The 26,430-nt window shown below is 37.3% G+C and overlaps 1 protein-coding gene across 4 annotated transcripts; it reads right to left on the bottom strand.

The window, feature by feature from the left end:
• Window positions 1-367: 367 nt before the first annotated feature.
• On the bottom strand, window positions 368-26,430 carry kdm4c (lysine (K)-specific demethylase 4C). 4 transcript variants are annotated; one of them, XM_067402734.1, is made up of 22 exons: window positions 26,323-26,430; window positions 25,479-25,657; window positions 24,508-24,683; window positions 24,027-24,141; window positions 22,563-22,756; window positions 22,383-22,432; window positions 22,189-22,292; window positions 21,933-22,070; window positions 21,613-21,806; window positions 19,245-19,411; window positions 16,629-18,373; window positions 14,068-14,179; window positions 13,422-13,603; window positions 13,105-13,324; window positions 10,539-10,615; window positions 10,357-10,412; window positions 10,073-10,181; window positions 4,206-4,394; window positions 2,439-2,609; window positions 2,081-2,200; window positions 1,902-1,994; window positions 368-1,398 (listed from the first exon to the last, which is right to left on the bottom strand). In XM_067402734.1, exons 2-22 carry the CDS (start codon window positions 25,620-25,622, stop codon window positions 1,237-1,239), a joined length of 4,518 nt encoding a protein of 1,505 aa, XP_067258835.1. In that variant the 5' UTR covers window positions 25,623-25,657; window positions 26,323-26,430; the 3' UTR covers window positions 368-1,236. The 4 variants fall into 4 exon arrangements, with proteins under 4 accessions (XP_067258835.1, XP_067258836.1, XP_067258837.1 ...); XM_067402735.1 differs by lacking the exons at window positions 25,479-25,657; window positions 26,323-26,430 and having other exon boundaries at window positions 24,027-24,173; window positions 24,508-24,641; XM_067402736.1 differs by lacking the exons at window positions 368-1,398; window positions 1,902-1,994; window positions 2,081-2,200; ... (4 more) ...; window positions 10,539-10,615; window positions 13,105-13,324 and having other exon boundaries at window positions 13,450-13,601.

Here is a 26,430-nt window from a genome sequence, read left to right as displayed (position 1 = left end):
GCCGACCTGCGGCCATCACGGGGTAAATAAATTGCGCACACGAGTGAATCAGTTTTGCAAAGCAATGTGCCACTTTGCAAGAAAGAATTTGTTTTGAGCAAACGAGAATCAAATTTTATACCAAAAACTGATTTAAAGTTTATATGAATTTTCCCAAGTAGCCTAGTCGGCCTGGTTAAGATCAGATCGTGATTGTTTCATTTAATGAGGAAAATGTGACCACGTTAAGAGTAACGGACATGAATTACTTTACATCAAAAAAAAAAAAAAAAAAAAAAAAGAAAGAAACCAAACACAATTCTATGTTACATTTTTACATTAACAATGTAATTAATGTTTTATTTATTGAAACCAAGTCAATCTCATCAAATTAGTGTTTTAAGCATTTTTACATTTTTTATTCCAAAATAATAAGACAGTAACAATTTAACCAATATATTTTATATTGTGTATTGATTTTTCTAACTTATTTCGGATCATCAGTCATGCTCGGTAAACAAAGACATGAAGATGTATCTTTAATTTCACCAAGCTGATATCTAAGTGGGCGAGCTGTTTACTTACTATTTTAGTCACATTTTGTAATATTTGCATTGTTTTTGTTTGTTAGTTTGTAATATGGATTATTTTCTCATCCTAATTTTTGAGGAGGCACTGCCTTCCTTGCCTCCTCGGAGGAAACCCCTACTTAAATGGCAAAGTGTGAAGCATTTCAACAACTGAGGTCAAGGCACAGATCACAAAGCAAACATCTTTAATTTTTGTCAACAGCTGTAAGCACCACATAGAAAAGAAAGAATAAGCCCCCAAATAAATAAAGAAATCATGATTTTAAGTAAAAGGTGACATGTGCTTTGCTGGACATCAGTAGCAACTTTTTTTATTTGGCATTTATACCATTTTAAGCTCAACGCTAATAGTGTCAGTGACTAGGAATGGTGCATGATACAAGACAAATCATTTACAAAACAAGCATGCGGGTGAGATTAGTCTCAGTAGTGTTGGGGAGGAAATTACAAGATAACGATGCTACAGAATACCATTTGAGGCAAGAAAAACCTCTGAAATATAACAGGAAAAACTTCTAATTTAGAAAAACATTCTTGTCCCTGACTTATGAGACCACAGTATTTCTGCCACTTTTAAAAATCATGATCTCACTGATGTACAATCTTCAAACACAATTGAAAACAGCCCCTCTTGTTATTCAAGGGCTCTTTTAACTCCATTCATCCATTAGTTGGCTTTACTGCGTGTTTCTGAGATCCTGGCGAAGGTTCGAGGACTGATATGGGCGATATAATCCGTCTGGAACCGAGAATTTGGAGTGCGTCGCCTTTTCCTTTCACCTTGTGTGGTGAAGAACGCATCTTGGAAACGCATGCTGGATGCCGTGGACTGCAAAGCATGCATAAACAAATCAAAACAACATTCATGAAGAAAACCACAGAAATTCAAGCATTCATCACCGACCACAGATTTACATTCAATCAACACATAAACATAATTCAAAATATGTAAATCAAACAGTATTTCCATTGCAAGGTAAGCTCCTTGTTATTCAAAGGAATATTGATCTTTTTCTCAACCGCATGTCATTGCAAACATTTTTAGTTCATCTTCAAAACAAAATTGAAAATATTTTTAATATTTTCTCATTATTTTGTCCACCCAACTTTCAAGCTTCAAAAAGGGCAAAAAGCCATCATAAAAGTAATACAAACGAATCAAATGGTTTAATCCAGGTCTTCTGAAAAGATTTAAAAATATCTCAATGTGTTCTGAAGATGAACAGAAGACTTGTGGGTTTGAAAAATCATGAGGGTGAGTAAATGTTGACAGAATTTTAATTTTTGGGTAAAATGACCCTTTAAATAAAGAGTTCAGTAAGTGATACTCACCAAACGTCCTTTGACTTTTTTGGGCAGGTCTTCATCCAGTGTATAAATGTCCTCTCTCTTCGCCAATACTTGGGATCCATCTTCAAATTCCACCTACAAGAACACAGGACATACCATTAATAATTAGAAGAGCAGTAGAGCAGCAGTACATGAGATAATTTGACTTTGAGTGTGTGTACCTGGTACATATATGAAGTGTTAGAGCCAAGGTACTTGGCTCCATAAAAAAGTCCATCAGGCCACTTCACCTGAACAGCCTCCCCCACTTCAGGAGGTCCAAGCTGGGCACAATCTCTGCTCTGCGGGGTGAAAGAGAATAGATTCCACTCAGATTAATAGTTAGAAACACTGTGCTCATACTTACCAATGTATGAGAACTTTCTGTGAAAAATAAGAGGCTGACAACTTTGTAAGATTATATTTTGTATGTTTAAGTTTATTTACATGCATCAGTTCAATGAAAACATGCCACAGATTATTCATTAGAACAACTAATGGCTAGCAGTGATAAAAAATAAAAATAAAAAAAAAACTCACTACAATGTCTTCAGGGAATGTATCATTGCTGAATGAGCCATCATCAAACATGACTTCATAGAATGTTTGGGCCGTGACCTGGGTAACACGTGAGCTGTAGTAACGAAGATTCTTGTGTTTGGAGATCACTGTCTGGCCCACTTCTAATTCACTTCTGCTAACTTTCACTTTCTGAGGGGACAAAAAAATCTTGATGTTAAAGGGTCAATTACGTGACAGTTCTTTTCTGTATGAATTGATTTATTTATAAAAATATTTATAAATGGAAGCTCAACCGTACTTGGTTGGCATGTGAGAACAAATCTTACTGGTTCTTGCAGAAGCTTGAACATTCATGCGTTACACGTGAGAACAAACTTCATTGGTTCTCATGTGTCAAGCGAGCACATTTGAGCTTTATTTATCATATTTGATGTGCTTTATGTATGTGTGTTGATCAATGTTTATATGCGAGTAAAAGCCTAAATAAAATCTGTTCATCAAATAAAGTGATCATGCCTTCGGAAAACTTGGATTAAAGGTACAATTTGTAATATTTTTTTCCGCTAGAGGTCGCTAGAAGCCTATTCAAAACAAAGGCGTAGTTTGATGATGCCAAGTTTTAGAGCACAAACTTGGGACATGTGGTCTCCATCTCAACGGACGGTGCAAAAGAATAGGGATTGGAGTCTGGAAGAATTCATGTTCGTGGATGCGATTATTAACGTTCCTGTAGTATGAAGCAGAGCAGGACCGAGTGTTGCGGGAGCTGAACGAGGAGCTGGAGCAATTGATCAACACACGCCTCACGAGCAGCGGGACTTTTATTATGACACAGTCGCCGGCGCCGCTTCCGCTTTTCCGGTCATGAGTTTACGGGAGCTGTCCTTGTCGACAGAACCAGCGGCAGATGGTAAACAGTAATTATGTTCCATAAATAATTAACACAATCCACCATAAAACGTGCAAGAAGTAAATAAGGAACTGCTTGAAGCAAGCTAGTGGTTTGCTGGACGCTAGACTCTACTTCCGCATTTCTCCACGGCACTGTTGTCATGTGGTTTCTACGTCAGTAAAGGCGGTAACAAAGGTAACTGCGTCATTAACAGGCGACTGCACTGCCCCGTGTCACTGTTTAGAATGGGAATTTTCTCATGATTTACAAGTAGTTGAAAACATTAGAGATATTGTTTGTAATCAGCTGGACAAAATATATAACGCTAGCCTAGTGGTTTTTGGATATTTTACTGCAAAAATTTTACATATTGTACCTTTAAATCTCTCAAGTCGTGTAGATTCCGTTTACATGTCTTTATGAACTTTTTAAAGCATCAAAATTTTGGTTATGTGGGCTTTTAATGGAGGGACAGATTTTTCTCAGGTTTCTTTAAAAATATCTTATTTGTATTTATTTTGAACATGAACAAAAATCTAATGGGTTTGGAATGACATGAGCAATTGATAACAGAATTTTCTTTTTTTGGGTAAACTAAATCTTACACTTAAACCTATAAAACAAACTAAATCAAAATCAACAAAAAGTCACATAAAAAAAATAATAATATATGTCCATATATATCTATTAAATTGAGATATAGTAGAAAAATATAGAAAATATAGTAGAAAATAAACTAAAAAAAAAAAATAATATATATATATATATATATATATATATATATATATATATATATATATAATATATTTCAAGTATTCGAGGTGTATGGTGTTATGAAATTTTAGAGATATTCTCTGAATTGTCTGGAAGTACTGTGGCAGTAGTGTACTCACAGCACTGGAGCTTCGTGACTGGTGTCTGTGACAGGTGATAAAAACCACATATGGCCAATCATCAGGCTCCATGGGCACTCCAGCAGCATGTGCACAGGTGACATGGAAAGAGGTGGGGCAACGGCCACATGAGCACTGAATACATGCTCCAGACAGCTTTTGTATCCTGTTACGGCAATATATACACTTCTACAAAAAGAGAGAAAGAGAGAAAATGAGAGAGTACACAGATGATATGATAACACATTAAAGAATGCAAGGACTTTGTTGATACATTGAAAGAGAAATGTAAGAAACATTCAGGTAACACTTTCAATAAGGATTTTATTGGTTAATATTAGACTACATTAGTTAACATGAAATGATGATGAATAACACTTCTAAAGCATTTATTAATCTTAGTTACCAGTAATGTTAATATCAACATTTAACAATTTATTATAAAATTCAAAAGTTGGACCTAACATGCTAACATGGACTACCAATGAACAGTTGTATTTTTATTAACTAACGTTAAGAAAATTAATAAATACTGTAACAAATGTATTGTTCATTGTTAGTTAAATGTTAAAGCTAAGGCTGTCAAGTGATTAAACTTTTTATCTAATTAATCACACAATGTGCTGATTAATTAATCTAATTATTCAGAAAATAATCTCACATCATATTTGGCTGAGAAAATACCCCAAAAGATCATTTAAAGTCATTATTGTGTTAAATGCATCAATCAGACATTACAAAAAGTAGCTTTAGAAAAAAATATTATATTTGATTCAACATACAATTTAACCTTTTAGGCTACAACAGCCATGAGGTTGAGTAAATGATGACATAATTTTCATTTTTTGGGTGAACTATAAGTTTAATGGGTTTTTGTTTATTAATATTGAATATATATGTATATATATGTATATATGTATATTTGTCAGGTGACAGACAAATCATGCCTCCCTAGGGAATTGGACCTCTACGTACCATTTGAGGCAAGAAAAACCTCTGAAATATAACAAGAAAAACATTCTTGTCACTGACATGTGTACAAGAAACAGCTGCTAAACTCTCTATCGACTGGCCATCTCTGCACGAAGGCCAGGGCACAGAGAGGGGTTTATATGATGGGTAGAGGCTGTCATCGTGAACTTCCCCAATCAGAGTGCAGTCAAGCAGCTGATTCCAGTCATCCCAGCATGTGTCGCAGAGATGTGTAATTTCTGGGACAAACCCAAGTTACCTATTGGATTCTTTACGTTAAGTTGTTATTCTCTGAAGTATCTTCATTAAAGTCTTGTTTATTCTATCCTTGTGTCTGCCTTCTTCTGTTTTGACAGAAGACCAGACCAATGAGGTGTAGATGGATTCCAGGGCTGCCACTTCCGGTTCCACTGATCCCTTCACCGACCAAGTTCACAGTTACGTCAAGTGCTACTTACTCAATCCATCTCTTCCTCTTCCTCTTCCATCAATAACAGCGATGAGCGAAGACCATCTGGGAACAAGCCAGCCCCATCGATCCTTTGAAGCTTTCACCAAAGATTTTAAGGAGGTTTTTGGTCAATCTGCTAATGAAATCTCAGTCCATGATTAACTGTGTAAGTTAACCTCATCCAGCGCTCCATCCACATTAATCAGTACATAGTGGCATGCCATCAGGAATTACTTACCCTGCAATACCCACCTGAGCCGATTCAAGTGGACTCATTTCACATCGAATCCACAGAACGCCATCTCAGCTTACATGAGTGTCCAGTCTGGACTTAAGTGCAGTCCAAATGCAACCTTTCCTTACCTCATTAATGTATACCACTGTATTAGTCACCTCTGCCACATCGTCTATTACAGCCAAGGCTCTCATTGACTTAGGCTTTGTGGGTAACTTCATATCAACAAACAGATCCTAAACATCCATTCCATCATAGGTAAGCCACTAAAAAAGGAATAATCACACACTGCTCAACCACCTTACTCTCCATATTGGCTGCACTCACCATGAGGAGATTTCATTGCTGGTGCAGGAGGGGTCGACCTCTGACATCATCCTGGGGTGCCAATTCATCCCAATTTTATTCTCCACACATCTCATGGAGTATGGAAGAAATCCTGTCCTAGGAAAAGAGATTTGTTGACAAGTAGATTATCGAGCCCTCAACAAACAAACAGTCAAGTACCGGTCCCCACTTCCACTGGTCCCATCTGCCTTGAAGATGCTTAGGGGTGCCACCATCTTCAAAAAATTGGTTGTGCACAGCACGTTCAACCTCATTCAGAACCAGAGGGGAGATGAGTGCAACACCACCTTCATAACATCCATAGGCCACCATGAATACTGGGTCATGGAGTATGGCCTGTCTGTATTCCAAGGATTTATGAATGAGATGTTCCGGGAGTATCTCCATCACTTCCTGATCAATGACATCTAGATCTATTCCCAGAACGAGATCTCCAGCACCTGCGAGAAAACCATGTCTATCTCAAGTTAAAGAAATGTAAGTTTCATCAATCCTCTATCTAGTTTCTGAGCTACATTATAAATATGGGTCTGCAGGAGTCAAGATACACGAGCAGACCAAATGGAAAACACTAACACTATTGTCTGGTCTCATCACTCATACCTACAGTGACTCACCTGACTACTTACCTGCCAACCTGACACACCTGCTATCCTCGTCCTCTTCAACTGCCTGGCAGCATCGGGATCCTCTTCTGTCCTGGGACTTGCAAAATAGAAACAAAGACTGATTACCAATCTAAGTTACCTGAGTTGATTCTTTACGTTGCTTGACGTTCCTGAGTTGTTCTTCTTTGAACTATCTTCATTAATGTCTGGTTGATTCTATCCTTGTGTCTGCCTACCTCTGTTGTAAAAGAAGCATGAGCTTGGCCATGGTGGGTGAAAGAGCCCTGTGGTTGGGTCTGTCAGGTTTGTCAGAGAGGGAGTTCCTTGATGTCTCTGTGGAGCTGAAAGCTCTTTTCAGTGCAGCAGTGACAAATATGCAACAACAGTGCGACTTATGCAAAAAGGATGCACGCATCTTGGGTTTTCCTCTGCTTCTAGACGGGCACAGTCAGGGTACAGAAACATAGGCCCCTCACCACAGCAGTCAATGTAGGCGGAGGATCACCAGACCAGTGGTCTGTTTTTGAATCAAAAGAAGGGCTACAGCACTCACAAAGTCATTGTAGCACCCTTCTTCACAGTACAAGAATCTTGTTCCCCCCTCTAGCAAAGAAGCACTGAGGTGTGATTCAAGCAAAATTTTCAAAGGAAAGAAGTTCTCTTGTTGGCACCCAATGCCCCCGTATTGTTTCTCCCTTCTCCACCCAAGGAGTTACGCAAGAGAGAGGAGGAGAGTTTACTCAAATGCTCTTATATAAAAGGAATAAAAATGTTCCCTGTGCATCCAGGCAGTGGGCCAAGGGCACAGAAGTGTGTGAGAATAAAAACAAAAATACACACAAAAACTCAAGAGTTGCAGCAAGAGCTACTAAGCAAGAGCTGCAGTGGTCCGCAGCTGGGGATCTCCATCCCATTCTGGATTTGTGGAACCTCAACAAACACAAGTTCAAAATGTTGATGTTAAGGGTGCTATCTCACTTTATTCATCCCAGAGGCCTGCTTATGTTTAAAGGATCTAAAGGATGCATATTTTCACATAAGCATCTACCCGGCACACAGAAAATCCCTCAGGTTTGCCTATCAAGGCACAGCCTACAAACTTTTGGCAGTTCCTTTCAGGCTCTCATTAGCCCAGAAAGTGTTGAACAATTGTGTTGAAGCAGCTTTGATATAATTAAAAACAGTGGGTCTCAGAGTGTCAGCTTATTTGGGCAACTGCTCATCTGTGCTCCATCAGATACAAAGGTGCTTGTGTCTCATTAAAAAAAAAAAAAAAACTTAGGTTTCACTATAAATGAGACAAAAAGCTGCTTATTGCCCACACAAGAGATAATCAACCTAGGTCTCAGACTGAACTCAGACCTATATCAAGCATTTCTTTTTTAGAAATGGAAGGTGGTCCCATTCAGACTATGTTTAAGTCTTCTGGGACTGATGGCCTTGGCTGTCTTGGTTAATCCACTGGGACTGTTGCGAGCACTGTACAGTTTCAGCACTAGACAGCGGTGCAGCGTTAGTGTCTAAAATGCCACCTCAACCGCAAAGTGATACAATCAGGGACTGTGCTGGGGGCAGTTTCTCTGAGAAAGGTGGTGACAATGTATGCATCATGGGGTGCAGTGTGCAAGGGCAAAAAAGCGAAAGGGTAATGGCCCATCTTGCTACAGAACGCACACATAAACTTCTTAGAACTGTAAACAGTACGAAACAATTAAAACTTTTTGCAGTTCCTAAAGAACCACCACATTTTTAGCAGATCAGACAACACAAAGGTGGTGGCATACGTAAATTACCAGGGAGACACACATTCTACTCAGCTTCAAAGTCTGTGTGAAGTGATTGTGCAGGGCATGAAGCATTTTCATTCACTATGGGCAACGCATGTCCTGGGAATAATGAATGTGAGGCAGATCTCCTGTCCAGAGGAATCCTCTGTATGGAGAATGGACTCTCCACCCTCAGGTAGTGAGCCATTCAACTGAGCTGCCAAAGATCTCTTTTCCTTTCTTGAAAACAATCATTGCCCTCTATTGTTCACTCTGGTGAGAGAAAGTGCACATGTGTTGAATAATCCAGCTCCTGTGCGACCAGTCTTGGCCTCTCCCGCTGTGCAGGGACATCCTCTACAAGAACAAGGGGAGACCTTTCACCCAGCCCCGGACAAAGTGGCTCTCTGGGCCTAACCCGTGAGAGGTTAAATGCGAGTGTTACAGGTTTGCCTTCAAGGGTGACTGACACTATTCAGAATGTGAGAATGTTTAAATATGATGTTGCACACACAGACACATTGTTCATTTTCTCTGCTCTGTCCTCAGATGTTTTATGTGTTCAAGAACTTTTGGATAAGGGCAAAGCCTTTTCAACTGTTAAGGTTTATCTTGCAGCAATTTCTGTGTGCCATGTGGGGATTGACAGGAATACCAAAGGTCAACACCTGGTCTGGTCGTATGGAGGGTTTTTTTGTTATTGTTTTTTTATGCAGGTTCATTAGAGGTAAACACCGCTTGAACAGGGTTTCAAGGTTTCACTAATTCAGCTGCGGGGTCTGTGATTCTTAATGCACTATCTCTGCCCACTTTTGAGCCTAAAGTATTGATTTAAAGCTCCTACTTAAACCTGGTTCTCTGATAACAGAAGTGAGGTATCTTACTACACTTCCCTCCTTGTAGTTGCACATAGAAGAGATACACTGACAATGAAGTGGGGACCGCTAAAAGCAATATATACTAGGGAGGTTGGACTCGTGCATCACTGTCATGATAGGTTTTCCAACTGACAGAGGTGGTGTAATTGGTGCTTCCAGAACTGGTCACACCCAAGGCGTTTCCCCTAGTGAGATACCTCACTTCTATTATCAGAGAACTGGGGTTATGCAAGTAACCTAAAATTACCATCATTCATTTTAGCTTTAGTTCTACACTGGTGCCCCAAGAGACATCAAATTTCTCAGCTTTGATTATAATGACACAAATGAGAATAATAGGTATTACAATGACATAAACATGGTTTATGAGGACACTTTCTGTGTCCCCGTGACACAAATGGCTTGAAAAACATACTTTTGTTTTTTTTTTTATTAAAAAAATGCTGATTTTTTTTCTGTGATCGGTAGGTTTAGGGGTAGGTTTAGGTGTAGGTTAAGTTAAGTTAAGGGGCATAGAATATACAGAATAAAATGTATAAAAAAATTACGCCTATGGAGAGTCTCCGTAAACCACATATTCAAGTGTGCGTGTGTGTGTTTATTACTCACCAGTTTATATCTCTGTACAGGTATGGCACTGATGTCAATAGGAGCTCTCTTCACCACATCTATGAACTTCACCTCCGGAAGACCCACAGCACACATCACATGGGCCCATCTACAGCATGTATAATTCATGAGCCTCTTGTCTTATTCACTAATATCTAAGAATACTGGATTTGCATATAATGTCTATATAAAATACTGGAGCTTGTGTGTAAAATCATACTCAGTTGTCTGCTCTGTTTTGATTTAATACAACTATATTAAGAGATCTGAATAAGGGAGATTACCTGTCATCTGATGTTCTCTTTAGTGCACCCCCCCTCAGGTTACACAAACAGCATCCCTGGAATAAAACACACACAGAACAGAGACAGATATCAGCCATAAATTAACAAAGGCAAGCAAACATATAAGTAGTCCATAAATGATGATGTTACAGTAAATGTCAACTGACTGAATGATTACTTACAGCTGCAAAGTCTCCGCTCACACATCGGTCACATGTCCACACTGGGCCAACATCATGAACAGCAACACCGTAGCAACCTGTGGACCAATTAAACTTTTACATTCTCTACTATGCCAAGCTATATATTTTTTTACAACATGTATTTTTTAGGTTTGTCAAAGTTAATGTTCATGCTTAGGATATTAATTATTACATTTAACACAATCATATATTTTTTTTAATACATACTAAAAGTTCACTTACGCCTTTGCTGAATATGGAAAAATGTTAATTATTTTAACAAAATAAGAGGGATCATACAAAATTTATTTTTTATTTAGTACTCTCCTGAATAAGATATTTCACATAACAGATGTTTACATATAGTACAAAAGACAAAAAATAGCTGAATTTATAAAAATGACCCAGTTCAAAAGTTTACATGCCCTTGATTCTTAATACTGTGTGTTGTTTCCTGGATGATCCACAGCAGTTTTTGTTTGTTTGTTTGTTTTATCATGATTGTTCATGAGTCCCTTGTTTGTCCTGAGCAGTTAAACTGGTCGCTGTTCTTCAGAAAAATCCTTCAAGTCCTGGAAATATTTCAGTTTTAAAGCATTTTTTGCATATTTTAACCCTTTCCAGCAGTGACTGTGATTTTGAGATCCATCTTTTCATACTGAGGACAACTGGGGGACTCAAACACAACTATTTAAAAAAGGTTCAAGCATTCTCTGGTGCTCAAGAAGGAAACACGGTGCATTAAGAGCCAGGGGGTGAAAACTTTTTGAATCTGAAGATCAAGGTAAATTGTAAACTGTTTAATTTGTCTTCCAAGAAACATGTAAGTATCTTCTGTTGCTTCCGAAGGGAAGTACTAAACAAAAAAATTTGATATTTGAACAAAACATTTTAAAAAGAAAAATGTCATCCTGTTCAAAAGTTTTCACGCCCCAGCTCTTAATACATCGTGTTTCCTTCTGGAGCATCAGTGAATGTTTGGACCTTTTTTAATAGTTGTGTTTGAGTCCCCCAATTGTCTCAAAATCATACAGTCACTGCTGGAAAGGGTTCAAATATGCAAATAATAAGAAGGAAGTAAAAGAATTTGCAGGACCTGAAGGATTTTTCTGAAGAACAGCGACCAGGACAAAAAAGGGACTCATGAAAAACCATCACAAAACAACAAACAAAACAAAAACAGTTGTGGGTCATCCAGGTAATGACACACAGTATTAAGAATAAAGGGTATGTAAACTTTTGAACGGGGTCATTTTTATAAATGTAGCTTTTTTTCTTTTTTTTTTGTCCTGTGGACTATTATGTCACATCGTTTATGTAAAATATCTTATTCAGGACAGTACTAAATAAAAAATAACATGTATTTCATATGATCCCTCTTATTTTGTTAAAATGCAGATTTTGCAGATTCTGCAAGGGGGATGAACATTTGAGCACAACTGTATACAGAATTTTACTTTCTAAAAGGTCAGAAATCATGAGATTAATTAAATGATTTTATTCTATTAACAGCCCTAAAGCATCGTACAAAAAATGTAAATGTAAATGAAGTGTTTCTCTTCCAGTATATATATATATATATATATATATATATATATATATATATATATATATATATATATATATATATATATATATATATATATATATATATATATATATATATATATATATATATATATATATATATATATATATATATAGCATCGTATAATAACATTAAAATATAGCTATCAATTTAATACAAAGTAATTATCAGATTTTATAATAAATTGCTTTAGCACAATGGTAATATAAAAACCAGTTACTTAATTGAATAAATAATATTTTGTTTTTCTAATCATGATTAAAATCAAATAATAAGGATTAATATAGAACACATATTATAAATGGGTCTTTACGCATGAATTTAATATTTTATAATTTAATATTTGTCACTTTGTAACAAATTTAGTAAATTATAAAAACTACCATTTGAAATTGTTTTGAAGGAAATTAATACTTTTATTCAGCAAGGATTGAGTAAACTGATCAGAAATTGGCAGTAAAAATTACATTACAGAACATTGCTATTTCAAATACATGCATTTTTTTTACTTTCTTTCATCAAAGAATCCTGAAAAATATATATCATCACAAAAATATTAAACAGGACAGCTGTTTTCAACACTGGAATAACACTAAGAAATAATACGAAGAAGAAGAAGAATATTAGAATGATTTCTGAAGGATCATGTGACACTGAAGACTGATGTAAGAGCGGCTGAAAATTCAGCTTTGCATCATAGGAATAAATTACATTTTAATATATATTAAAATAGACAGCAGATATTTTAAATTGTAATATTTCACAATATTACTGTTTTTACTGTCTCTTATGCTGTTTTTTTTTAAGCATAAGAGAATTATATAAATAGTTAAAAAAATTACAGACCCCAAACTTTTGAATGGTTTTATATTATTTAATATTTAATTAGATTTTATAAAGGGGTTCCTTGCCAGAGGATCATGATCTTTGGGGCTTTTCATTTATTAACTGTGTTGTTGAGTGATCTCAGTGACGTACTAGCATGAACTTGAACACAGCAACTGTTGCAGGCCACAAGAGGACTGGATCCATCCTCCTCCAGTAGTGTGTTCAAGGGGCATGGGCCTTCCTGGTATGCAAAGCAAATTTCAGGGATCAATGGTCGCGATCTCAAGCCTGCCTCCTGTGAACATGACTCCTGAGACTCTGTGGCAGCACTCATCAAGACATCATGCCTTCTCTCCTCTAAATTCTCAGGCTGTGAGATAAAAAAAAAAACAAGAGTTTGGAATAAATGTTTTTGCATCACATAGCACAAATACACAACCCGACTAGTATCCGTCTACATAAGTTACCTGATAGTATGGCATGAAAAGGGTGCAGACAGCACAGTGTGGAGCAGTCTGAGCTGCAGTTGTGTTGTACTCTCGTTCATATTGAAGATGAGCTTTTCTGTGTTGCCACAGATGAACTAAAGGCTTTGCCCATTCCTCAGTTTCTGGCTCTTCTTCTTTAGTTTCACACTCCTCTACAGTCTCTGAGACACACACACACACACAAATAAATATTTACTCTAGGACTGTCAATTTAACATGTTAATTTACTAAGATTAATTATTTAACTTGACACAGCTTCTTAAAAGTGCTTGCGTGCAAGGTGTGAGATGTTGAAAAATGCATGCATGGTCTGAGATGCTGAAAAACAGCGGGACACAACAGACAAAGACATCAGTCTGCTTGTGTACATAGATGAATCATTAAAAATACCACAAACAGAACGCAACAACACATTATTAGTGTTATTCTGTCCTATGACAACATGCAGTAAAGATACATATTCAGGATAGAGTTATAGTTTAATAATAAATAGTACATACATAACGTTACGAATAAGTTCCAAATTAGAGTATTAAATGTTACAAATAAGCGTAACATATTTTATTCATCCATAATTTAAAGCTATTTTTTGCTCATAATAAAATAAAAACAGTTAAACATCCACCATCATCGCTGGCAGCCTGCTGTTTCACAGCACTGGGTACTGCTCTTGCTGTGGGCTTTCTAAGGGGGTGACGCCAACTCTTGGTAGTCTTCTTAACAGTTTGCATGTGATACTATGAAAGCAAAAAAGACAGACAAAGAGGAGGTCAGTGAAAGAGACAGTACACTTTCCAAAAATATTGTTGCTATCTTTATTGTACATGTGTATATACATTATGTGAACATTTATTAATTCTTTGGCACTGTTAAGCTTTGTTTACAATTTGTGAATGTGTGAACAGTGAGTAAGTGTTCTGATTTATGTGTACAGAAAAGGTTCTCACAAATCAAATTCACTGGATTAACAGCAAATTAATAAACATTACCATTCAAAAGTTTGGGGTCAATAAAATTAACACTAAATAAATACTAATATTATATACACTACCGTTCAAAAGTTTGGGATCGGTAAGATTTTTTAAATGTTTTTATAAGAAGTTTTCGTCTGCTAACCAAGGCTGCATTTATTTAATTAAAAATACAGTAAAAACAGTAATATTGTGAAATATTATTACAATTTAAAATAAATATTTTCTATTTGAAAATATTTTAAAATGCAATTTATTCTTGTGTTGGCAAAGCTGAATTTTTAGCATCATTACTCCAGTCTTCAGTGTCACATGATCCTTCAGAAATCATTCTGATTCATGATGATTTGCTGCTCAAGAAACATTTATTGTGTACAATCTTTAATGAATAGATAGTTCAAAAGAACAGCGTTTATTTGAAAAATAATATTTTGTAACATTATAAATGTCTTTACTGTCACTTTTGATCGTTTTAATGCATCCTTGCTGAATAAAAGTATTAATTTCTAAAAAAAAAAAAAAAAAAAAAAAAAAAAAAAATTTATATATATATATATATTCTTATTCTAAATTCTTACTGGCCCCAAACTTTTGAACGGTAGTGAATAATGTTACAAAAGCTTTTTATTTCAAATAAATGCTGTTCTTTTGAACTTTCTATTCATCAAGGAATCCTGAAAAAAAAAAAAAAAAAAAAAAAAGTACACAACTGTTCTCAACATTGATAATTCAAAAAAAAATTTCTTGAGCAGCAAATCAGCATATTAGAATGATTTCTGGAGGATCATGTGACTCAAGATCATTTTTGATTACATAAATGCAGCCTTGGTTGGCAGACAAAACTTCTTTTAAAAACATTAAAAATCTTACCGATCCCAAACTTTTGAACGGCAGTGTATACTATATTGCCAAAAGTATTGGGACACCATAATAAAATCAAGCACTAGGCATGCAGACTGCTTCTACAAACATTTGTGAAAGAATGGGTCGCTCTCAGGAGCTCAGTGAATTCAAGCATGGTACCGTGATAGGGTACCACCTGTGCAATAGGTCCATTTCTGAAATTTCCTCACTACTAAATATTTCACGGTCAACTGTTAGTGGTATTATAACAAAGTGGAAGCAATTGGGAACAGCAGCAACTCAGCCACGAAGTGGTAGGCCACATAAAATCACAGAGGGGGTCAGCGCATGCTGAGGCACACAGTGCGAAGAAGTCGCCAACTTTCTGCAGAGTCAATAGCTACAGACCTCCAAACTTCGTGTGGCCTTCAGATTAGCTCAAGAACTGTGTGTAGAGAGCTTCATGGAATGGGCAACTGCATCCAAGCCTTACATCACCAAGTGCAATGCAAAGCGTCGGATGCAGTGGTGTAAAGCACGCCACTGGGCTCTAGAGCAGTGGAGACGTGTTCTCTGGAGTGACGAATTACGCTTCTCTGTTGGACGAGTCTGGGTTTGGTGGTTGCCAGGAGAACAGTACTTGCCTGACTGCATTGTGCCAAGAGTAAAGTTTGGTGGAGGGGGATTATGGTGTGGGGTTGTTTTTCAGGGGTTGGGCTTGGCCCCTTAATTCCAGTGAAAGAAAATCTTAATGCGTCAGCATACCAAAACATTTTGGACAATTTCATGTTCCCAACTTTGTGGGAACATTTTGGGGATGGCCCTACCTGTTCCAACATGACTGCGCACCAGTGCACAAAGTTTGTAAGTTTGGTGCGGAGGAACTTGACTGGCCTGCACCTCAACCCGATAGAACACCTTTGGGATGAATTAGAGCGGAGACTGTGAGCCAGGCCTTCTCACCAACAACATTGCCTGACCTCACAAATGCGGTTCTAGAAGAATGGTCAAAAATTCCCATAAAAACACTTCTAAACCTTGTGGAAAGCCTTCCCAGAAGAGTTAAGGCTGTTATAGCTGCAAAGGTTGGGACAACTCCATATTAAACCCTACGGATTAAGAATGGTTTGTCATTAAAGTTCATGTGCACATAAAGGCAGGCGTCCCAAAACTTGGCAATATAGTGTATATATTAAAAATAACATTACATAAATAATAAAATATACATAAATAACAACGACAAAAAAACATCAACCAAAAAAAACTAAAATCTAAAATAATATAAACAATCCAGAATGACCAAGCGTCTGGCAAAATGTCTTGTCACTGCAGTCGATTTAATTGCTTGTCATGGTGTAGCATCAGAACTCACTGTACAGACTTCCCCTGGCTCCAGGCCCGGTTCCACATACTCGGGGTCACTCATGGCGTTCTCCTCACTGGATTCACTGCTGCTGTCAGCACCTTTATCTCCCGATTCACACGAATCAGAGTCGCTCACAGACCCATCATGCTCTGACTTCACACCTTCGTAATACTCCTGCCCTTTAAAATCTTCCTCGAGAGGTTCCTGAGAGTCTGTCTGCTCACTGAGCACACAAGCTTCAGCTGATTCCACCTCGACGTTCTGCTGCTTGAGATCTAAGGGAGTGTTTAGAGAAATGTCTGCACTAGAACACTGCATGGGAATGGGCTCCAGGTTGGTCCAGGTCTGGGTGCATGGTGAAGAGTTTGGAGAATCTGGAAACTTTTCTTGTTGGCACCCTGATTCGGACCACATGGTGTAGGGCAGAGAGTCATGGGCATATTCTGTGAGACTGCTTACACCTGTGGTAAGACCCATTACCAGCTCAGGCTGCAAGCTCTCAATTAGCACTGCAGGATTCTGGGAGCTGAGGTTTTTCCAAATGGTGAAGGGTTTGGACTCCACGAATGGACCCTGGGAGGACGTGAGAGAGCTGGTCTGCTCTTCAAGAGTCAAAGAAGTTTGTTTGCCCCCTCTTTCTACTGAGTTATCTGTCATTTCAGAGTTGTGGGCATCTATAAAATCCATGTCTGCTACTGTAGAACATTGTAAAATACTGTGAGTAGTGATTTTAAACTGCGAAATGGATTCATGTTGAGTGTTCTGGTCTGTGGATGGGCATGTGTGTTCACGTCCTTCCTGTTTGGACTCCTCTGGTGGCTCCCACTGTGTCACCAAAGAAGGAGATGCTGGTTTTGCTATAAAGGTTTCTGAGGTTGAGTTATGTGATTGCCTTACACCTTCTTGGGGTACAACGAAGGGCCAGTTGGGACAAGAATTTTCAGAACAAGTTCCCACATCACCTGTTATAACAGGAGGCGAGTGTGATTTTTCCAGATGGAGAACAGGTGCAGTACTGCTTGGACTGTGAGGTCGGTGACTCGTGGATTCGGGTCGTACAGCAAGAGTCAGCGAGGGCATTTCAGGTGCAAGAGAGTGGGGATTGACTCTCTCTTCTGTGAGCTCAGGCATTAGAAGAGGCATTTCACAAAACGAAGCAGTCTGGATATCAAAGTTTGTTCTGTTCTCCAAAGTTTCTGAACCCTGAAGAGCAGAGTGCAGACGGATCGAGCTTTGCTCCTTGTAAAGTGCTGATGTGCCGTAATCGATGCTGCTCTCAGTCAAGATATCAGCGACCGTCACTTCCGTTTCAATTTTAGCCTGTTGGGAATCACTTTCTGAAAATAAAACTGCAGCACCAGTGGAGCTACGTCTCTGTGAATGGGTCACAGGAACAGAAGGTGCAATTATTTCTGAGACAGATTCACAGTCTGTTTGATTAGGACTTTCAGCAGTTCTTTCTGAGTCCAGAGTCACATCCACAGTGATGTCACTCTCTGAGGTTGGTTCAGGCTCAGGCTGTGCGGTGGAAATTGTGTTTGTGGATACTCGACCTTCATCCAAATTTACAGATGTCTGGGAGCTTGCGTGACCTGGATCAGGGTCACTCTGACTGGATGTGGAGGTGAGTGGAGGGGTCGAGAGTCGCTCAGGTGAAGCATCTTTGACTTGTGTTGTAGAGTGGGCCAGCAAGTCACTCTCCACTCTTGTTACTTTAACAACACACATTTGTCGACATGGACCAGTGAGCCCTAAAAAGACAAAACAAGTGTCATGGAACAATAAAACATGTTTTCTGAGATATACACAGCCATGTAGGTGTTGAACATACACTACCGTTCCAAAGTTGGGGGAATTGTTTTAATGTTTTTGAAAGAAGTCTTTTATGTTCACCAAGGCTGTATTCATTTGTTCACAAATACAGTAAAAACAGTAATAGTGTGGAATATTAAAAAAAAAAAAAAAAAAAAAAGGTTTTCTATGTCAATAAACTTTAAAATGTAATTTATTCCTGTGATGGCAAAGCTGAAATTTCAGTAGCCATTTCTCCAGTCTTCAGTGTCTTAGATGGACAGAAAGTTCAAAAGAACAGCATTTATTTTAAATATAAATCTTTCTTAATATCATAAATATCTTTACTGTCACTTTTGATCAATTTAATGCATACTTGCTGGATAAAAGTATAAATGTTTTCCAAAAAAAAAAAAAAAAAAATCTTACTGACCACAAACTTTTGAATGGTAGTGTACATTTAATTTTAAGAAGAAAACAATTTATTTAGAGAGTTTTGGATTATTTTTGTTATTTTTCTGACAGGCCTGTCAAAAATTTAAAAAAATAGGTCAATTGTGTTTATAGTGAACATAGTGTTAATTTACATTCTGTAAAAATACTGCTGTTGTGATGAACTAGGAATTGTCTGAAACAAAATGCTGTCTGATATGCTGATTCTGGCGAACACAAACTGTATCTTAATGTGTGTTAACAGATCACAGATTAAATTCAAGAATCAATAAAAATGTATTTACATGAATTTCTAAATCAGAGAACAAATGCAAACGGCTCAGCTTTGCGTATTTGTGGAATGTATTGTGAACTTACAAAAATAATAGAGATACTAGCCTTTTAACTCGGTTGAGTACTGCGATTCTTTTTGGTGTTTCCCTGGGTCTTCGTCTTCCTTGTCTTTTGATGTTAAAGCTGCCCCTCTACTCCTCCGACTACCTCCCTTCACTGGTGCGGTGTCCACAGTCTTCAATCGTTTGGAGCATGTGCGTGAATAATGGAGACTGTTGACAAAAAAAAAGATGAATCACCCACTGTCCACTGTTTTTTTTATAATTATCGTTCCAAAAATTCTCATAGAGAAGACGTGGGTATTTGGCATCATATGGCTCTGTGTTTATAACTATAATAGGTCTGAGAGTTTTTAAGTACTTTGTTCAAGTACTCAAACTTAGAATGTTGGGCAAAAACAACAAGTATGCAGGCCTGTTATAGGCTACTTATTGTGGCTTCTTAAAATACCACGACAATAACAAATGTCAGTACCAGTGTTATTTTAGTACTTTTTATATAATATTGTAGTAAGTAATATTTTGAAATGTCTCTTATTTTTATATTTTCAGTTTTCATTTTAATTTTAGTCATTGTGTTGTTCTTTTGTCATTATTCTAAATATTTCTATTTAGATTTAATTTATTTTATTTTAGTTTTAGCAAAATAAGTTGAAGTATTGAAGTATGATTTCAGTTAGTTGCCAAAGAAACATTTCTATTTTTTGTTTCTAAGTTTTTTTGAAATTTAAGTTTTCCATCTAATATTTATATTTTATTTCAACTTTATTCCAATAAATAAAAATGACTTTTAACAATTTTAGTTAACAATAAAACACTGGTCAGAACCTCAAGTGGAGTTACACCAACTTCATCCACCATTGTCTGATTGAGCCAGACAAAATTACATAAGAAATCCCGCTGATAACAGGATCAGTGGTATGGAGTGCAAGTCGGCTGGCACTAACTTTAGAAGCAACTGACCCAAGTTCAAATCAGTCTTTTTCCAAACTCATTCTTCTCCCTTTTCCCATTGCGTATCAGCTCGAATGGGGAGTTCATTTTGAATAAGAATTAAGAAAATATTTGAAAAGTGGAAATAAAGTGCCTAACGGTATTTAACAGTGGGAATAAAGTGTTTAACAGGCAAGGTTAGTGGTAAGCGCTTTATGGATAGGGATAAGTAATGTCCCAATAAAGCAGTGTCCATTTATGATTTTAATAAACAATCATATACACTGAATATGTTGTTATTGTTGCATACTGTTTAATATTATACTACAATAAACTGAGGTGCAAATAGTATCTGCCACTATTTGCACTAAGTATAAATAGTATCTGACTATTATTTACACTTAGTGTGAAGAAAATACTGCTATTTTTACTTAGTGTAAATAGCATCTATTGCTATTTGCACTTATGTAAATAGCCGCTTCCTTATTATAAATGATTTACCCATGCACATCATAATCAGTCATAATCTTTAATCAAAAACGTTAAAGGGAGAGTAAGCAATTTGTTCCAGAAACATTTGTTATGCCAATTGAAAGTTTCTTCACTCCCTGATAGCAATCACTAAGTTAAGTGGTCTAAATGTATTTAAATGTATATATTGTCTGTGGAAAGTGTAGGACCATAAAATGTTTGTCCAATCATTGCCCTCATTCTGAGTGCAACGATACAACATCCTACCTGCCTGTCAACGTATGCATTTCGATATCCCTGTGCACCCTGCTCACGCAGACATCATACGTCATCAGCGCGTTTCATGCTATGCAAAGTTCAAAGTTCAAAGACAGACATCAGTCACCGAGCACACATCCAAAACAGCAGCCACCTTTTACAGTTCTTCCTGAACCAGAACATTTAGCTTATGTTGCGTTCAAGCCATAACTACTGTAATTTGTAAGAGATGGAAACCTGTGACGTTATACTCAGAGCAGTTTGTGACTCGAATTTATGCATTTCAGTGACAACACTAACAATGCCAAAATGAATCTGCGGCAGTCAGGTGGTACAGGTCAGCTTTCTTATGCTTTTTCTATTGCTAGCCTCTCTGAAAATTACCTACCCTACCTTTAACCTCCCCTCCCCCTCAAAACGGCATCTGATCTCTTCATGACGTATCAGCGGAGGGTGGGACTAAATATCCACAACTGACTGCAAACTGGTATTCAGATTTAGTTAGCAACACCCAACTTTTACTACGATCTAATCATTTCCCGTCCCAAGGACGAAATAAAGCCCCGACCTACATTTTTTTTCGCATTCCAGAAGCCGTTTCACTCGCATATACATCACAATAGGGAAGACTTCAATAGACTTATTTGTTGCTCAAACTATTGTAGTTGACCTGAAAGGGAAAACTTACCATAGAAGACAACAGTATTTACTAATACCTGCTATAGCGATGCTTGTTGAAACCCTGATAATACCTTGTGGTGGAGGGTGCTTTCCTGCGACGTCTCTGAAGCCAGCTCTGCAGCTCTGGTGTGGTGCTGGGTGTGGCCAGGGTGTGATCCAATGAACATGAGTCTTTGCCTTGTGTCCAAGCCTGATAGCGATCCGGCTGGAATCGTCTGACAAACGGATCCATGGAGATCTTCACCATGTCCTTACTGCATGTACACTGCAAGAAAACAGATTTTCCACAGATGAAAGTTGTGTGAAATGTTCACCAGCTGTAGATGAAGGAACAGTAACAAAGTTGCCAGATTTACATCAGTCACAGCTGTAATTAAGTACTTCTTAGTACCTGCGTGGCAACTTTTCCATAATCAATCCACCGGATACTGGCAAAATTGGTGGATTCAGCACAGTTAAAGCCGTGGTTGAAGCCAGCATGGTAACCATACGGAAATGTGATCATAAACTCCCCAGCTTCCTGTGTTATCTGTAATAATATACCAGTTTATTGTGAAAACATACATGGAGAAGTGAGACACAGCAACATTATTCCGAAAACAAAAATAGTGAACTATAATTAAATAATAAATTAGACTGTGGATTGCCTTATCAAATGGTATGCTGTATTTCTTTAGTACAGAGGGGGATATCAGTGTCATCTTATGTCTCAGGAACGCCTCACAGCTTTTAAAACTGTTAGGAAAGAAACCTAAGGACAAAGACACATTTATCATACCCAGTACAATGCAGTATATATATGCTGCACATTCTCTTTATAGTTGTTCTTTAAAGTTTTTACCTGTAGCGAGACGCTCCAATCTCTTCCCATGTTCTGGAGGGATGGCATACCTGTGAAATTGGAATATTTATTTATAAAGAAGTGAGGACATTCCTGGTCCTCAGGAGAGGTAAAAGAAGAAAGAAGTCCAAATAGAGCTTTGCGTCCAGAAGAAACACAGAAAACCACAGCAAACCCTACCAGGATTTGGGCTCGCCAAAGTGCAGGTAGTTGATGCTGTAGAGGTCCATGTCCTCTGTGTGCCAGGAGAAGCTGGTCTTCCACATTCCAAAGTACAGATAGGGTGTGTTTACTCCCTGAATAGACACACCACAGTCCTCCTCGATCACGTCCAAGATTGAGTTCAAGTGCCCGATGTTCCATTCTTCAATGTCCTGAGATAAGAGGGGCAAACAACATCTATCAAAGCTATCACCTCCTTACCAGTATACAGCACAAATAAGAAAGTACCATGGCACTACCCAGACTGCAATAATTATTTCTTTTTTTTAATGCATTTTCATATTTTTATATGTATACTCAGATTATCTTAAAAATACCATGTAAATATCCAAGTAATTCATTATGGTAATCATCCATGGTATATTTCAAAGCAGTGAAATTTCACAATACTCAATAATAATTTCAATCACAGCTAAAGAATAACTGAATGGCTGGAATTAATAGCAAATAATATTCTACTGAACACACTCCCATTTTAAATCCCCATAATAATAGTAACACATTAAATTAACACAATGGCATGAGGCATTCAAGTATTTCTCAATTAAATAAACTATTGCTGTAAGTTTTTTCAGAGTGTCTATTTACACTAAGTTTTAAAAAAGATGCGTGGAATTCAACGTCTTCAGTGGTAAGGCTTGCAAACCTAGATTTTAACGTGATCGATGCGGGTTTGAATCCACCTTTTGCCAAGCTCACATTTATTTTCAATAAAAATGAAAATGATGTTCTAAAAGTGGAAATAAACTGCGAGCGAGTGTTTAATAATATTAAAAGTGTTATTTTGGTAATTAGGGGAAGGTGTAAGGAGGGTTTTTAATTATTCAATGGCAGCATTCATTTAATAATTTTAATAAATATAATCATTTACACACTATTTATTATCATTACACACTATGAAATTATTGCATCCTGTTAATGTACAAAAATATTGAGGTGCAAACAGTATCTGCCAATATAAAGTATAGATAGCATCTAATTACTACAGTATTTACTCCTATTGCAAAGAACTGATATTTTTACATGGTGTAAATAGAATCTATCACTATTTTCACCTTGAGTAAGTAGCATATCACTAAGAAAATGCTGCTATTGTCACTTAGTGCAGATAGCCGCTGCCAAGTTTTTTCAAAGTAATCATCCAAGTAAACAGTATGTAATAAAAAACCTGAAAAAAAAAATAAAAACAGTACTTTTCTATTTTGCTTGTTAATAATGCCGTTGAATTAATATTATAAAAATAACAGTAGTAAGAAGAGCATAACAGACTATTGTAGTGATTTTGTAATAATAGTGATTGTAGCAATTTAGTAACAAAGTACCAGTGCTTATTTTATAACACACATGCCATTCACAGTCCATTTGAGGTACGTTACTCTGAATGTTCAGAGGACAAGAGATTTGCTCCACCTGCATCCTCACCTCATCGTAGAGTGTGCCACTCACGTCAGCACCATAGATGGGCGAGACAAATGTGAGATTCTTCCAGTACTTCCTCTCCAGGTCTTCATAGTTCAGGTAGCGAGGTGTGCAGTACCTGAGTAGGTAAATCACACATCTCCAGATGGCCTTAACGAATATAGGTCAATCCATCATTTAAAAGAAAACTCATTACAGAGTGCATTAGAAGTCCAGCACATTACAATAAATAAAACAACTAGGTAAAAGAACCAAATCAGAGGTGTTTGTAAATTGCATGCCATTTTATGAAACTGAAATTTATGGAATTTGTGGCACAATACAAAACTGGTACAACCTGCCTTATCTCTAAATGTAGGTTATGGCTGATTAACTCTGCACAGAATATACACTGCCTGCACCTACTGTGTTTAAATGTAGTTAGAGTAGAAAAACAGGATGCTACTTTAAAGCAGATGTGTGCACTTTTGCGTTTGTCACTTACATGTCACTGTTGGCCAGTCTTCGGAATTCTTGTACAGTGAGCGGTTTCTTCTGGATGTTATACTGGGTAAAGAGTCCTGATTGGCCAGCTACCATCTGCTGAATAGGTGCTTGGATGACGAAATCATCAATATCATCGTAATTGCGACGTGGCTTCCAGCCCTTGGGTGGAATTACCTGTGGACATAATTAAGATCTAATGTAAGAATTAGGCGTGCGTACACACACACACACACATGTGTATTTGTGGTTTACGAGAACTCTCCATAGACATAATGGTTTTTATACTGTACAAACTGTATATTCTATCCCCCTACACTAACCTTACCCCTAAACCTACCCAGAAAACCATCTGCATTTTATGAATTTTAAAAAAAACACAGCTTAATGCCATTTAGTTTATGAGGACACTTCCTGTAAACCATGTTTACATTGTAATATCCATGTCATTATACACATTGGTGTCCGCATAAACCATGTATACAGGAATACACACAGTCCAGACCTTAAATTCATTAAAATTCTTTGGGATGTGCTGAAGTAGACTTTACAGAGTGCTCAACTAACATCACAAATAGCATCACAACCTTTATTTCCATCAAGAGGTGCATCAATTTTTGGTCAAGATCTTTTATTGACAATGCAAGAGTCGAGCACTCTATAATGTCTAGTCCAGCACATCCCAAAAACCTTCAATGAATTTAAGATCTGGACTCCAATGAGATGCCAATTTGTGTGTAAAAATGATTCTTCATGCACCCTCCAAACCATTCTTTCACAATTTGAGCCAAATGAATCTTGGCTTTGTCATCCTGGAATATGGCCATTATACGTCTTCCTACAAGGTTGTTTAAGAAATGACTAGACATTATTGTAACTTTTTTTGCTATATTAATAAAAATAATAATAATATTTATTTATTTGAGTTGTGAGATTTAACTATCAAATGCATAAACATACAAACATACCAACCTTGGCCAGGCCAGCACGCTGTGCTCCCTGAGACTCCATATAAACAAGGTATTGGTTGAAGTCCTTAAACTCCTCCATGGTAGGTCTGAAGGTCATTATCTTACAGGCAGGGTTAGCCGGGGCACTTTCCCCAACACCTGCCATCCTGACCTCACCCTCCTGCCTCCCAGAGGATCTACCTGCAGAGCAAAGTGTGTTGCAAATAGACATCCCCTTCACAATATTGACCATACAATAAAACATGCAGAAAGATTGTGTTCAATAGCTTACATGCATATGACTGACTGTATAGCCATTCTAATTATTTTCATACAGTGATTTGGGTTCTGATACGAACTGTATGCAGACAAATCACCTGACTAGGATTTCATCACTGCAATCACTGACTAAATTAATTTTGAAGAAATTTGATATTAAAGCATACTTGTGTCGTTAAATCAACCAAATGTATCACTTAATTCAATGTGAATGCACAATGCAGCAAGCCTGAGACTGTCATTTACAAGCGACTAGTTGCATGAGTTTTTAATGCAGGCCCACTCCCATAATCTGCTGATAAAATATAAACCAGAAAAGACGGGCTAAATAAAGGTGAAATATACATACACAATCTCGTCGCACAAGTGTTAACTCCCAGCGTTATGATTTTTATCGTACAAACTATAATGTTTACTGTACTCAGATATGTTTATTTACAGTTAGCTCATTAGCTGCTAGAGTGACCATATTAAATGTCAACTAGTGTCGCTGTCAAAGTTCTTCTCTGAGCCCATAATAGCAAGATGAAGCTACTTCTGTGCGCATAACGCATCTGTGATCTGTCACGTGCATTGATTAGAAATACCTCAGTGAAGTGTGATCGTGGGCACGCAGTCCAGTCCCTTTAAATACCCCAGCTGTTCTACTTCATGACAGCTCTCTCTTCTCACACGATTTCATGTCTGCCTCTCTT

The sequence above is a fragment of the Chanodichthys erythropterus genome, chromosome 12 (assembly GCF_024489055.1).
Source record: "Chanodichthys erythropterus isolate Z2021 chromosome 12, ASM2448905v1, whole genome shotgun sequence".
Lineage (NCBI taxonomy): Eukaryota > Metazoa > Chordata > Actinopteri > Cypriniformes > Xenocyprididae > Chanodichthys > Chanodichthys erythropterus.
Note: the sequence above shows the minus strand (reverse complement) of the source record. Positions and strands in the feature narration are given on the sequence as shown.

Excerpts from the sequence above, each read along its gene's own strand:
- kdm4c (XM_067402734.1), bottom strand. The coding sequence starts at position 25,622 with ATGGCAGGTGTTGGGGAAAGTGCCCCGGCTAACCCTGCCTGTAAGATA. Across the intron at positions 24,142-24,507 it reads AGACTGGCCAACAGTGACAT|GTACTGCACACCTCGCTACC; the intron begins GTAAGTGACAAA and ends TTACCTACTCAG. Across the intron at positions 4,395-10,072 it reads CTGTACAGAGATATAAACTG|AAGTGTATATATTGCCGTAA; the intron begins GTGAGTAATAAA and ends CTCTTTTTGTAG.